Source organism: Erpetoichthys calabaricus, chromosome 3, assembly GCF_900747795.2.
Source record: "Erpetoichthys calabaricus chromosome 3, fErpCal1.3, whole genome shotgun sequence".
Classification (NCBI taxonomy): domain Eukaryota; kingdom Metazoa; phylum Chordata; class Cladistia; order Polypteriformes; family Polypteridae; genus Erpetoichthys; species Erpetoichthys calabaricus.
This window is the reverse complement of record NC_041396.2, coordinates 284,533,651-284,549,806: the sequence shown is the minus strand read 5'-3', so window position 1 is coordinate 284,549,806 and position 16,156 is coordinate 284,533,651. Positions and strand designations below refer to the sequence as shown.

Here is a 16,156-nt window from a genome sequence, read left to right as displayed (position 1 = left end):
AAGTAGTAGACCACACAAATTCATTGAGCTGGAAATCACAAATCATAAATCCTCTCTCATCACAGAGTTCCAAACTGTCACTGGAAGCAATGTCAGCACAGGAACTATGCATTAGGAGCTTCACATGAAATGGGTTCCCATGGTCAAGCTGTTGAATTAAAGTCTAAGATTTTTCAGTGGAGTTTGTAGTTTCAGCTGGAGGGGTGTAAAGTGTGTCATTATTTGACTGGAAATGTAATTTCTGGAGTGATAAATCATTCTTCAATATCTGGCAGTCTGATGGCAAACTCCATAGTAATGCCTATGGTTATGGAGTGGGAAGTCCAACAAGGTCAAATAGGTCAAAGGTATGATGGTCAATTGTCCACAAACATTGCCAAAAGTTTGGGTCCATAAATATGGATACATAATGGTAATTTACTGTATGTAGGTTTGTATGTATGCATGTATGTCTTCTCTGAGCTGTGGGAAAAGAAGACAATGCCATTACAGAATCCCATCTAGTCCATTAAATGATATCTCTTACCTTGGTTGGGTCTGAAAAGTGAACCCCAACCGCATATGCATGACTATAGTGCTTCACCAGTCACAGCTTTAACACTAGAATCCCTGAAGCCTTACGACAAAACTTGCAATCCCAGGCCACCTTAACTCTTAAACTGCCACACGCTTAGGGGGTTAATGCACCCCTGGATGCCAAATACTTTTTTGCTGCACTTTTTAAGGAAACGTCACAATTCACCAAGAAAATGTGAAATTTTAATGTAACACATTTTTTTAATGCAAAGAGCATCACAATTACTGCAACACTGATCATTTTACACACTACCAATGAATTGTAAAAACTATAAACAATACTAATGCACTAATCTATTATTATATGTATAAGGTGCAAATGACAACATTGATGAAATTCAGTAAATCACCGAGCCAACTATGCTTGAAGTGGCTGCACGCAAGCACACAGAGGCCAACGCTGATGCTTGCAGACTAGTCTAGAGCAGCGGCTGAATCAGGGACAGTGATGCTGCAGTGCTGCAGGGGGCGGCAATGTTCATGAGCTGGCTGCTCAACAAATGTACAGCACTGACTGATCATCTCCATTGCACTGGGAACTGACAATAGTCGGTTGCAGCATTCAATGAATGTATGTCGCTGAATATACTCGGCTCTGACATGCTGGCAAATTGCACTGGGAATCGACTATAGCCGGTTCCGGCGGTTTAAGCATTAAGTTCCTTTGTACCTCTCCATTAGTTTTATTCTCTCAGTGATGTTCACGTGGTACAACGAACTTGCCTCTCCCTCTCTGAGTTGATGGCGTTTATCTCCATTCTTTTCACAAGAGCAGCGATGACCACAGTTGGAGGGATGGGATAGCAGGCTGCTTGCTGCTTATGCTGATCAACACATTTACAAAACAAAAGATGCTGATGGAGAGATGCAAAGGGATTAAAGGTGGCCCAGGATTACAAGTTTTTTCTTGGGCTTCAGGGATTCTAGTGTTAAGGAAGAATTGCAAAGAGAAAGCCACTTTTAAAAAAACACACATACTAATGACATGTCAGTAAAAGACACATGAGAGACTCTCAAGTCAGTTAGAAGAAGGTTGTGATGAAGCCAAAATTGAGCTTTTGGGCCATCAGACTCAATGCCATGTATGAATATTGTTTATTACCAAAAACACAACATCCAGGCCACAAAGCCTGGTAGTGGCAGTGTCAGGTTGTGAGGATACATCAAGGATGCAGTAGGCAATAGAAAGCTTGTGATGATAAAACAAATGCATGAAAAAATTGGGGAAAACTTAGTGCAGTCTACAAGAAACCAGCACTTTGGGATAAGATCTGTTTCCCAGCAAGACATCAACTCTAAGGACAAAGCCAAGACTACACTGGAATGACTTCAAAACAACAACATTAATGTTTTAAGATGGTCAGGTCACAATCCAGATCTCAGTCTAACGGAAACAGAGCTTGAGCAGTTTTTGCAAAGAAGAATTGAAATAAACGGCAGAGTGCAGACTTGCAAAGCTGATAGAGACCTAAGCATATAGAATCAAGGCTGTCGTGGCTGCCAAACAGTGTGAATACTTTTGAGATCAGTTATTTTATGCTTTATATTTGTCATTAATTTAGACCATTTTGCACTTTGAATTTTCTTTTTCTATTAATCAGTGTCAAATTAAACCCACTGTGATTCAACGTTTTGTAATAATAAACTGTGAAAACTTTGAAGGGGGTGAATTTTTTATATATTCACTGAAAATATTTTCACTTTAACAGGGTTCCCTACTGTCCAATGATAAAAAAGCCAAAGAACAATACTATAAATTACTGAAGGAAGCCCATAGATCAGCTTGGTTGTCTTATTATGATTTAGATAGATAGATAGATAGATAGATAGATAGATAGATAGATAGATAGATAGATAGATAGATAGATAGATAGATAGATAGATAGATAGATAGATAGATAGATAGATCTTTATTGTCATTGTCACTTTTACAAAGGAACAATGAAATTGAAGGTGCAGTCAACTCCGTGTGAGGCATAAGAGTTAAAAAGACAAGAAGAGAGAAAATAATAACAAACCAAATAGTAATAAAAGTACTTTACAAAATATACAAATTGCACTTGTTGACTTAAGGTGTATATTACACATTGGGAGAATGATATGGAGCAGTTTTATTCAGTTCAGGGCCATGATTGCTTTTGGATAAAAGCTGTTTTTAAGGCAGTTTGTCCTGGTTTTCATTACTCTGCATCTCTTGCCCGATGGCAAAAGCTGGAAGAGGCAATGACCGGGATGTGATGAATCCTGTGAAATGTCTATTGCTTTTTCCGGCATCGGGAGGTATAGATTTGTTCCAGAGTGGGGAGGGTACAACCATTTGTTCTCTCCGCTGTTCTGATGACCCTGTGGAGCGCTTTCTTTTCTGAGGAAGTGCAGCTGCCATACCACACACACACAGTCCGTACGGGAGCACACTCTTGATGGAACAGTGATAAAAATCAAGGAGCAGATTTTTGGGGAGATGGTTCTTTCTGAGGATTCTCAGAAAATACAGTCACTGCTGTGCCTTCTTGAGCAGCTCCTTGGTATTGGCGCTCCAGGTCAGGTCATCCTCTAGCTCAAAGCCCAGAAACCTGAACACCGGGACTCTCTCCACACAGGCCCCGCCAATGATGAGTGGCTGGATGTCAGTTTTATTTTTCGTAAAGTCAATAACAAGCTCCTTCATTTTTCTGGTGTTGAGGAGCAGGTTATTGACTGTGCACCACTCTGACAGTCGCTCCACCTCGTCCCTGTATGCCAGCTCACCCTCCTTGCCCGAAATGAGTCTGACCACCGTTGTGTCATCCGCGAACTTAATAATCTTGTTGCTATGGTGAGTGGGGACACAGTCATATGTGTAGAGGGTGTAGAGGAGCGGGTTAAGCACAAATCCCTGCGGCGTCCCAGTGTTGAGGCTGAGAGCAGTGGAGGTGTTGGGACCCAGCTTGACCCTCTGGGAGTGACCAGACAGGAAGTCCAGTATCCAACTGCAAGTGAGTAATGGAAGTTTGGACACCAGTCGTTGTGGGAGGATGGTGTTAAACACCGAGCTGAAGTCTACAAAGAGCAGTCTGGCGTAACTCCCCTGGTGCTCCAGGTGGGTCAGGGCAGCATGAAGGGCTGTGGCCACAGCATCCTCCATGGATCTCTTTGCTTTGTAAGCAAACTGAAATGGGTCCAGGTCTGCTGGAGCGATGATATGACTCTGCACCAGTTTCTCAAAGCAGTTCATGATGACAGATGTGAGTGCCACTGGATGGAAATCATTCAGACAGTTCGTGATGTTTTTTTTCAGGCGCAGAACAATGATTGAGGACTTGAGGCAGGATGGGACAGTGGCCTGGGACAGGGACTGGTTGAAAATCCTAGTGAAGAGGATTCTGGCCAGTTGATCTGCACAGTCTTTATTTAGTAATATATTTGAAAATTGTGTGGCCAGCTTCAGAAAAACAGCAATTATTTTTCTGGAAATTGGCTGCAGTGTGATGACTTTGTCAATCCCAAGGTAAAGTTGTGCTTCCATAGTTGCCTATAGTAGTTGAGCTCACAAGCCACAATAAATCTTTAGTAATTTACCAAACTTGAAGTAATTAACCACATTTATTTTATTCCCTTTTTATTTTTAGACATTTTTGAATGAACATGTCAACAAGTCACATGCTTGGATTGGTCTCTCTGATTTAGAAGAAGAAAGAAAATGGATTTGGGTAGACAGCACAACACCCACCATGCGGTAATATATTCTTTTCTTTTTTAATATTGTCATTTATTTCCTAGCCATATGTTGTAGAGTCCTCCCTTTCCAATTCTGATAATTGTTTTGCACTATGAACACTTCTCATTCTTATTGTGTTACAGTAATAAGAATACTTACAAATCACTACAATTAATTCCTCTTAACACAAAAATAAATACAATTTTATTACATTTTTTGATCATTTTTGATCATATTTTGTGCAGGAAATGACAACCTTTATGATAAATATAAACTAATAGGTGTCTTCAGCAAAAATCATCAGAAGGACTTGAAGTTGTGCAGGCCATGTCAAATGACCCCAGGGGTTCACACCTTTTAATCTTTTTCACAAAGCTTCAAAAAATTGGGCTTTGTAATACAGACATATCAAGTGTCTTTTTATGCCATTTCAAGGTTCCTGATCATGAATACAGTTAGGTCCATAAATATTTGGACAGAGAAAACTTTTTTCTAATTTTGGTTCTCTACATTACCACAATGAATTTTAAATGAAACAACTCCGATGCAGTTGAAGTGCAGACTTTCAGCTTTAATTCAGTGGGGTGAACAAAACGATTGCATAAAAATGTGAGGCAACTAAAGCATTTTTTTAACACAATCCCTTCATTTCAGGGGCTCAAAAGAAATTGGACAAATTAAATAACTGGAAATAAAATGTTCATTTCTAATACTTGGTTGAAAACCCTTTGCTGGCAATGACAGTCTGAAGTCTTGAACTCATGGACATCACCAGGGGCCTCATGTATAACGCCGTGCGTAGAACTCACACTATAACATGGCGTAAGCACAAAAGCGGGATTGTGCATACGCACAGAAAAATCCAGATGCAGGAATCTGTGCGCACGCATACTTTCACGTTCTTCCACTACATAAATCCCGATCAGCGTGAAAAGTAACGCACGTGCACACGCCTTCTGTCCCGCCCCAACTCCTCCCAGAATTACGCCTCTTTGAATATGCAAATCAATATAAATAGCCTTCTGTGAAAAGACAATGGGAAAAGCACAGGGGAAAATACTGTATAAGAATATCAGCGAATACCAAGTGGAGGCAAAGGAAAAACGTACTATTTGTTGGTTTAAACAGTGGTATAAACAACAAAAGAAAGTTGATCAAGTGACAGAGTGTCGGAAAAACTCAAAAGATCAAATTCACAAAGTCGCACAGTGCCCGAAATAAAAAAGAAATCACATATCAAAGTAGCCGTGAAAAGGCAAGTCGTAGCCCACCGTCTGAGTGTCATATGAAAGCGTATTAGGGTACAAACAAAAAACATAGGCACACAGTTGGAAAAAAGCATGAAACGTCAACTTTAATCTCGAAATTTCCACTTTAATCACGTAGTTTATTTTGCCATTAAAGTAGAACATCATAAACTTCATCTTAAAATCGTTTAATTTACTAGTTTCTCAAGTAGCATGTTAAATGCTTTGTTCTGTGTTTGATCTTCTATGTGCTCTATGTGTGTGAATCACTACGTGCTTCCATTCTTTCTCTTTCTCCGACAGGACACAGAATGCATTACATTCGAGATATTACAGCTCTCTGAATAATTAAAATACTGAGATGTATACGTGATATCATTTTCATGATGATAGGAATGAAAGCATGTTATTAAACATGGGAACTCGGTGGCGCAGTGATTGTTCATATCTCACGCTAGAGGCTTGCTGCACCATGTGTGACCTTCGATGAAATAATTTATTACAGAAGTGCTGTCTCTTTCAAACATACTAACCTCCAATTCCTGTCCATACTTTTCTTTCTCCAATCGCCACACAATCAGCTCTGTAATAGACGTTAAGCCATTTGTAAGCTTAGAACGCCGATTCTTCAAAACCTTTAAGGAACATTGAAATATCTTCGTAGTACATGTTTAATTATTCTATTCGTCTATCCTTCCAGTGTCGCATCAGCACCAGCAAGAATACAGCGCAAGGCAGGAGCTATCCTTGAACTAGCTATACGCTGCGGCACCGTGTCCTCACATGTTTAATTATTAGCAATACAGATTATTTAAATGAAGTTAAAGTTTTATCTGTATACTATAAGCAACATATTTTGCTGCATTTCATCTTAAAAATGATATTGTCCTCATACACGCTTTATAAAGTAGCGCAGGTTGTGCAATATTATAACTGTAGTGCAAGTTTACAGTGAGGTGATTGTACTTATAAGTACAAAACAGTTCTACAAGAAGCACTTGATGGACAGATTGAGTGCGTTTATAGTTCTTGGGATGAAACTGTTTCTGAAACGCGAGGTCCGTACAGGAAAGGCTTTGACGCTTTTTGCCGTGGTTGATCACTCAGATACAGTGATATAAATACTCCGAGTGGTGCAGTGAGAGTAATATGGAAAAAGATGATCCGCAGTGGCAACCCTTAACGGGAACAGCAAAAAGAAGAACAAGATGCAGTGAGCGTAACAACGCTAAAGCAGTTATGGTATTTGGAATACTATGGCTATTCCCTGGCCCATTATATTGCTACAGGTTAATTACAATCAGATGCATTAAATTTATGAACGATATGCGGTTAATTTCAGTGTATTTGATAAATCCGCCGCCGTGGATGTGGATCTAAGAAAGGGTAACCACACAGGAACAGTAGCACTGCTTTGACGCTGGGTGCCGCCAGTCTGCAAAACCGAGCAGAGAAATTGCGTACGCCAAGGTATGAGTTACCGTGGAAATGTGCGTGGCTTTACGCCAAGTTTAGGTTTTATACATCGCGATTTGAGCGTGGAAAGGTTCGTACGCAACATTTCTGTGCATACGCACCGTTTATACATGAGGCCCCAGGTGACTGACTTGGCCATTCAAGAATTTTCCACTTCTTTGCTTTAATAAACTCCTGGGTTGCTTTGGCTGTATGTTTTGGGTCATTGTCCATCTGTATCATGAAACACCGCCCAATCAATTTGACTACATTTAGCTGGATTTGAGCAGACAGTATATCTCTGAACACCTCAGAATTCATTCGGCTGCTTCTGTCCTGTGTCACATCATCAATAAACACTAGTGTCCCAGTGCCACTGGCAGCCATGCACGCCCAAGCCATCACACTGCCTCCACCGTGTTTTACAGATGATGTGGTATGCTTTGGATAATGAGCTCTTCCACACCTTCTCCATACTTTTTTCTTGCCATCATTCTGGTAGAGGTTGATCTTGGTTTCATCTGTCCAAAGAATGTTTTTCCACAACTGTGCTGGCTTTTTTAGATGTTCTTTAGCAAAGTCCAATCTAGCCTTTCTATTCTTGAGGCTTATGAGTGGCTTTCACCTTGCAGTGCACCCTCTGTATTTACTTTCATGCAGTCTTCTCTTTATGATAGACTTGGATATCGATACGCCTACCCCCTGGAGAGTGTTGTTCACTTGGTTGGCTGTTGTGAAGGGGTTTCTCTTCACCTTGGAAATGATTCTGCAATCATCCACCACTGTTGTCTTCCGTGGACTTCCAGGTCTTTTTGCGTTGCTGAGTTCACCAGTGCTTGCTTTTTTTCTCAGGATGTACCAAACTGTAGATTTTGCCACTCGTAATATTGTAGCAATTTCTCAGATGGTTTATTTTCTGTTTTTGCAGCTTAAGGATGGCTTCTTTCACCTACATGGAGAGCTCCTTTGACCGCATGTTGTCTGTTCACAGCAAAATCTTCCACATGCAAGCACCACACCTCAAATCAACTCCAGGCCTTTTATCTGCTTAATTGATAATGACATAATGACGGACTTCTCCACACCTGCCCATGAAATAGCCTTTGAGTCAATTGTCCAATTACTTTTGAGCCCCTGAAATGAAGGGATTGTGTTCAAAAAATGCTTTAGTTGCCTCACATTTTTATGCAATCGTTTTGTTCACCCCTCTGAATTAAAGCTGAAAGTCTGCACTTCAACTGCATCTGAGTTGTTTCATTTAAAATTCATTGTGGTAATGTACAGAACCAAAATGAGAAAAAAGTTGTCTCTGTCCAAATATTTATGGACCTAACTGTATATAAATGTGATAATATTTTTGATATTTGATCCTTTGCCTTTGGCCCTTGCCCCTTAAGAGCTACACTCAGATAGTTAAAATGATCAATTTTAATTAATTATGATAGTTAAAATGACTAAATGGGTGTCTATTGCCCATTTATAGGCTATATTAGTTGGCTCTTCCTGTGGTTCAGTTTTCTCGACTAAGAATTTCTCCCATCAGAGATGTGTCCTTCCAGTGTTGTTGTTCTTTAAATATGTCCAGGGGCAAAAGAGGAAAAAACCTGGAAGTGATGTCAAACATTATCCCTAAACTCATCCTGCAGTGTGTGGTTGAAAAAGAAGGCACCTTAGGTGCTTAAGGCAGAGGTGTCACCTTTCCAGAGCCTTGTAGACATTCCCTATTTGGGCATGTGAGACAACAGATATAATTTATTCATTAAATTGTCCCCATAGGGCCCATTCTTTTGTTGGGGACTCACATATGACATTGATTCCATCCTTTGTAAAGTAGTCTTTGAGGGTGGCTTTGAAATGCTTCCTCTGGTGTTCTAGCAATGAACTCGAATGGGAGTGGAGTATTTGTTTGCAGATTATTTTTATTTTAATTACACCAAATTTCAGTTTCATTGAATTTATTTTAATAAAGCACACTTAAGTTAATTTGTAAATGTATTCTTGGTTCTGACTTAAAATACAAATGACAGATAATAGATAGATAGATAGATAGATAGATAGATAGATAGATAGATGATAGATAGATAGATAGATAGATAGATAGATAGATAGATAGATAGATAGATAGATAGATAGATAGATAGAACCTTTCCTTTTTAACAATCTATATTGCAAAGATAGATAGATAGATAGATAATTGGGTATGATCATCACTATCAGTAATTTTAAAATCAATGCTTTTTTCAGCTACTGGGCAGAAGGACAGCCTGATGACTGGAATGGAGAAGATTGTGCTCATATAAGACAATGGCCAGGCTCCATCAATAGCTGGAACGATTTATCTTGTGAATTCAGGATAGGAAGAGTTTGTGAAAAGAAACAAAACATTTAAATATTTTTCTGCAGAAATACTTCAAAATGAATTTCTCTTTAAATTAAATTATAATGATTTCTGCTGTTCATTGTCACTAATGCAGTATAATGTTTTTAACAACAACAACAACATTTCTATTTCTATAGCCCATTTTCAAACATGGAATATAGCCCAAAAAGCTTTACAAAATATAAAAGATAGATAGATAGATAGATAGATAGATAGATAGATAGATAGATAGATAGATAGATAGATAGATAGATAGATAGATAGATAGATAGATAGATAGATAGATAGATAGATAGATAGATAGATACTTTATTAATCCCCAAGGGGAAATTCACATACTCCAGCAGCAGCATACTGATAAAAACAATATTAAATTACAGAGCAATAAAAGCGCAGTGGAAGTTAAAAAGTGCAAGGTGGAGAGTGCAAGTCAGGTATAACAGTCAATAACTTTGTATAATGTTAACGTTTACCACTCCCCAGGTGGAATTGAAGAGTTGCATAGTGTGAGGGAGGAACGATCTCCTCAGACTGTCAGTGGAGCAGGACAGTGACAGCAGTGTCCTCTGTCTGGAGATGATACTGTTTAGTGGATGCAGTGGATTCTTCATGATTGACAGGAGCCTGCTCAGTGCCCGTCGCTCTGCCACAGATGTCAAACTGTCCAGCTCCATGCCTACAATAGAGCCTGCCTTCCTCACCAGTTTGGCCAGGCGTGAGGTGTCCCTCTTCTTTATGCTGCCTGCCCAGCACATCACCACATAGAAGAGGGCGCTTGCCACAACCAGCATCTTATTGCAGATGTTGAAGGACGCCAGCCTTCTAAGGAAGTAATAGTTATATATAACTAAATAATATATTAAAAAATGTATTAAGAATCAACACATGTTTACATAACACAGATATACAAGTAGTGTATTGTTAATTTGAAGATAGGCTTATTAAGTCTATTAAGATAAGTCCAATCCTATAGTCAGATGACCAGGGAAGATGCTGGAGAAAAAAGAAAATCTGCAGGGGTTCCAGGCCAAAAGACCACCCCCCCCACTGCAAGCCAAGGGGGCTGCCCTCTGTCGGTCCGGGGGAGAAACAGCCTTGCAAGTACTCTCCCCCAGTCCTTCCATACTTCCATACTCAGGGCATCCCAGCCGGGTAAGGGCTACGGCCATCCACCACAGCTGTTTTTTTTGACATCTTCTTCCTTTAATCAGGGTGCCATACTTTCCTTTCTAGTTCTTCAGAACGACTGCTTGTTCCGCATTTTATTCAGTTGTTATGCAGTTTTACTTCCTGTATATGTAAATATAGTTTGATATTTGAGATTCTACTGAATCATCTTACAGAACATTAAATGAAGTAAACTTTTTTCTGAATTTAAACAGCTAGAAAATGTATGCATGTTGTAACATTCTGGTGGATTCAAGGATTATTTGATTTACAGGGAATTCTAAATTGCTTAGCTACTCCATCAAAGAGACACTTATCATATTTGTGTTTAGATAGAATGATATACAGAAATTATATCTGTGATAAACTGAATGTGCTGGCATCACTGTTGGGATGGATTCCATTCCCTTACCTGGCCGGGTGGCCATGGCACTGAGTATACAAAATGAAGATTGTGCTCAGCTCGCTCCTCTACACCCTCTACACATATGACTGTGTCCCCACTCACCATAGCAACAAGATCATAAAGTTTGCGAATGACACAATGGTGGTCGGACTCATCTCGGGCAAGGAGGGTGAGCTGGCATACAGGGATGAGGTGGAGTGGCTGTCAGAGTGGTGCACAGTCAATAACCTGCTCCTCAACACCACAAAAACGAAGCAGCTTGTTATTGACTTTAGAAAAAACAAAACTGACATCCAGCCACTCATCATTGGCGGGGCCTGTGTGGAGAGGGTCCCGGTGTTCAGGTTTATGGGCATTGATCTGGAGGATGACCTGACCTGGAGCACCAACACCAAGGAGATGCTGAAGAAGGTGCAGCAGAGACTGTATTTTCTGAGAATCCTCAGAAAGATCCATCTCCCCAAAAATCTGCTCCTTGCCTTTTATCACTGAGTGTGCTTACGTATGGACTGTGTGTGGTACGGTAGCTGCACTTCCTCAGAAAGGAAAGAGCTCCACAGGGTCGTCAGGACAGCAGAGAGAACAATTGGCTGTACCCTCCCCACTCTGGAACAAAAATCTATCTATCTATCTATCTATCTATCTATCTATCTATCTATCTATCTATCTATCTATCTATCTATCTATCTATCTATCTATCTATCTATCTATCTATCTATCTATCTATCTATCTATCTATCTATGATCTCATTTAATCCTGCCAACTAATCTATCTATCTATCTATCTATCTATCTATCTATCTATCTATCTATCTATCTATCTATCTATCTATCTATCTATCTATCTATCTATCTATCTATCTATCTATCTATCTATGATCTCATTTAATCCTGCCAACTACTCTATCTATCTATCTATCTATCTATCTATCTATCTATCTATCTATCTATCTATCTATCTATCTATCTATCTATCTATCTATCTATCTATCTATCTGTCTATCTATCTATGATCTCATTTAATCCTGCCAACTACTCTATCTATCTATCTATCTATCTATCTATCTATCTATCTATCTATCTATCTATCTATCTATCTATCTATGATCTCATTTAATCCTGCCAACTACTCTATCTATCTATCTATCTATCTATCTATCTATCTATCTATCTATCTATCTATCTATCTATCTATCTATCTATCTATCTATCTATCTATGATCTCATTTAATCCTGCCAACTACTCTATCTATCTATCTATCTATCTATCTATCTATCTATCTATCTATCTATCTATCTATCTATCTATCTATCTATCTATCTATCTATCTATCTATCTATCTATCTATCTATCTATCTATCTATCTATCTATGATCTCATTTAATCCTGCCAACTACTCTATCTATCTATCTATCCTGTCTTACTGTTACTCTGTGTGTCGATTGCTTTGGTCTGGAGTGGGAGTGGCCTTTGTGCTAGCAGGAGAGTGAGTGTAGCTTTTTCTTTTTATCCTTTTTTTTTTATTTATTTTCTTCTTTTTTTTTTTTCTCTCTCTAGTCATTTCTCTTAATTTTTAGCTGTGTTATTTATATATAGTTATTATTTCAAGTTTATATAGTATTTTGTTTTTAAAAAGAAGTGGCTAGGATGGCTGTGTCCCGAGGGATACAGCCAGGCCTTTTGCCACATGGCTTTGAAAACCTTAGCAGAAGAAATGGCATCAAGTTGATTGTTGATCCAGTAGTTTCAGTAGAGAAGTGTGTTACTGAAATTGGAAAAATACTTGGATGTAAAAACATTATTTCTGCTTCACGAATGAATAAGGCAGTTGTGGTATTTCTAAATGAGGAGGCCTTAGTTCACCAACTGGTTCAGGAAGGCCTAGTTATTAATGGAACCCTCATTTCTGTTTTGCCGCTTTCAACTCCCGCAAAGAGGATTATAATCTCTAATGTTCCTCCTTTCTTGAAGAATGAACTGCTACGTAATGAATTGAGCAGGTATGGCGAGATTATTTCTGATATTACTTTGATTCCTTTGGGGTGTAAACAGCCAGAATTAAAGCATGTGGTTTCATTTAGGAGACAGGTTTTTATGCTCCTCAACAGAGGTTACAATGAGTTAGATGTTGCTCTGAAATTCAAAGTTGATGGATGTGATTATATTGTGTTTCTATCTTCTGAATCAATGAAATGTTTTAAATGTGGCCGTGCAGGGCACAAAGCAGTTGATTGTAAGAGAACTGATGGAAGTTATTCTATGGGAGGTAACATACATGTAGTGAGGGAGTCAGATGTAGAGGATGAGTCTGAGGACTCCGACTCCGATGCTGAAGATCAGCAGATTGTTATCTGTGAGGTAGCCACAGGTACTCTTAGCTTGACTTCAGGAAGTTCTGAAAATCAGATACCCAGTTGTAGCTCCACAGTTGAAAGGAGTGAAATAAAGAAAGCTGAGACAAAAATGCCTGAAGTGGACGGATTGGCTGAGGCCGAGTTGAAGTCCTCTAATCTAAATATACATCAGGTTGAAGAAAAGGGCCCAGCTGAGGCTGAGGTTATGCAGCTTATCAGAGAAACAGCACCAACTGAGGTGGATGACATTGAAAATCTGAATGCTGCTGCTGCTACTGCCTGTGAGCCATCTAAGGTGGATGAACGGGCCGAGGCCAGTCCTGAGTCCACAGTCCACAGTGAAGCTGCTCGCCCTCTCTTGAATCTCAAAGCTGTGGCAGAAACTGAACCAGGCACCACTTCAGGTAGTGCAGTTAGGGAAGAAAAAGCTGGAATTGTTGAGGAAATGAATGTTGAAGAAGAATGGACGACACTCCCCAGAAAGAGGAAAGAAACCTCAGACGGTGGAGTAGGTGCAAAAAGAAGTAACAAAATGAACCTGACAGAGGGGGCTGATGTGTCTTTAAAAAATCGTTTTTTAAATACCAGAGAGGTGACAATTAGCCCAGAGTGTGAGGAGAGTCAGCAGGGTGGTGAGGACAGTGACTCTTGCATGTCAAGTGACACTTTAACTGGTACTCTTGGAAAAACGGAGTACAGCACTGAAAGCATTCTGAGCTTTCTGGATTTTCTTGAAGGCAAAAGGAGGGTCAATGTTGTAGAACATTTTCCTGACCTGGAACTTTTTTTGGTTTCAGCCAAGCGTGTTATGCGTAATGCAGTTCCTTTGGGAATGGAAAGAAAAGAATTTAATCGTTTAAAGAATGTTATCAGCAAAGTTAGAAAGTCTCTCACCTCCAGCACATAATGGCTCCACACCAGTTCCTCTTTGCTTCATTAGTTAAAGTTCTTGCTGTCATTGCTGCTCCATTTCTATTCTTTCTAATGCCTGCTCTCTCTTTGGGCTCTTTGAACGTTAACGGCTGCAGAGACTCCTCTAAGAGAGCCGTACTTTTTCAATATTTAGAACAGAAAAAACTTGATGTGATTTTTCTTCAAGAAACTCACACTGACCCAATGAATGAGTCGGAGTGGCAGAGGGACTGGGGTGGCATGACGTTTCTGAGCCACGGCTCCAGTGCCAGCGCAGGGGTGGCAGTGCTCTTCAGTAAAGCAATTCTCCCAGAGTCCATCGACTGTATTGAGCAAGTTAAAGGCCGTCTCATGAAGGTTGTTGTTCATATTCAGGGGAAAAATATTATTTTTATAAATGTCTACGCTCCAAATGAGGGCAAAGAGAGAATTTCTTTTTTTCTTTTGTTAAAAGACGTACTCGCTGAGTGCAGTTCAGAGGATGTCGTGTTCTTAGCTGGTGATTTTAATTGCACTGACAATGCAGTGATGGACAGGAATGGCGCTGAGCCTCACCCGGGGTCAGTCAAGGTGTTGCAGTCGGTCCTTCATCAGCAAGAACTTGTGGATGTGTGGAGGGAGTTGAACCCGACGGCGAGACAGTACACATGGCTCAAGGCCTCCAGTGGCATGTTATCTATGGCACGGCTGGACAGAATTTATACTTTACAGCACAATTTGAACCTCATTTTGGGCTCTTGCCTTCTGCCCACAGGGTTTTCAGACCATAGTTTAGCTCTCACTCGTTTTTCTTTGGGGTCTGAAAGTAATTTTAAATCTTTCTGGCACTTTAACTCTAAACTTCTTAAAGACTCTCTATTTCTTCAACACTTTCATCTCTTTTGGGACAAATGGAGACTCAGCAAAAGTGAATTCTCATCTTTGAAACAATGGTGGGACGTCTCCAAGGTCCAAATTAAACTATTTTGCCAGTTTTATTCTGAACATTCTTCTAGAAAGGTCACCAAGGCCATTAAAGAACTGGAAGAGGACATTGGGCTAATTCAAGCCAAACTGGATAGCGGTTTTGATGCCACTTTGCTTGAGTCCCTACAAGACAAAAAGGATTCTCTAAGATCCCTGCTGGATGAACAGGTGAAGGGCGCCATTGTCCGGGGGAGATTCCAGAATATTTCTCACATAGATGCCCCTACGCAGTTTTTCTTTTCTTTGGAGAAAAAGGTTGCTCAGGCAAAAATCATTCACTGTCTGAAAACTGCAGATGGGACTGAAATGACGGAGACCGAGGAGATCAGGGAATTTGCCTTAAAATTTTACAAAGACTTATTCTCTGCAGAAACCGTGGACTTGTCTTCAACCACAGAATTTTTCTTTGATGACTTACCACAGTTGACTCCATCCTCTAAGGAAGTACTCGACCTGCCACTATCGCTGGAGGAACTCACCAGTGCTCTTGGGAGTCTAAATCAGAACAAAGCCCCTGGTATTGATGGACTTCCCGTCGAATTCTACAAGTCCTTTTGGGATATCATGGGTAAGGACTTCCTGTGTTCGTGGAGAGCATCAGGGATAAAGAACTTCCTGTGAGTTGTCGGAGAGCTGTTTTGACTCTTTTGCCAAAAAAAGGGGATCTTTGCAACATTAAGAACTGGAGACCAATCAGCCTACTATGCTCGGACTACAAAATCTTTTCCAAAGCGTTGGCTCTTCGTCTGAGGACTGTTATGAACTGCTTGGTGGCTTTCGATCAGTCATACTGTGTCCCTGAACGATGTATTTTTGATAACATTTTCTTTGTGCGGGATTTGGTATCTGCATCTGAGACTCTTGGGTTTAAGGCGGGTCTTATCTCATTGGATCAAGAAAAGGCCTTTGACCGGGTAGACCACCAGTATTTATTTAAAGTTCTAGAGAGGTTTGGTTTTGGTGAGACCTTTCTAGGTTATATTAAATTAATGTAC

General features: G+C 40.0%; 1 protein-coding gene across 1 annotated transcript in view; it reads left to right on the top strand.

Moving 5' to 3' along the window:
- LOC114649570 (C-type lectin domain family 4 member E-like) overlaps positions 1-9,506 on the top strand; it is a 49,055-nt gene extending 39,549 nt beyond the window's left edge. The window contains exons 5-6 of the mRNA XM_028799062.2: positions 4,185-4,291; positions 9,220-9,506. Of these exons, the coding sequence (XP_028654895.1) occupies positions 4,185-4,291; positions 9,220-9,364 (252 nt within the window). The 3' untranslated portion in view covers positions 9,365-9,506. The remainder of the gene's footprint in view (positions 1-4,184; positions 4,292-9,219) is intronic.
- The last annotated feature ends 6,650 nt before the right edge of the window (positions 9,507-16,156 follow it).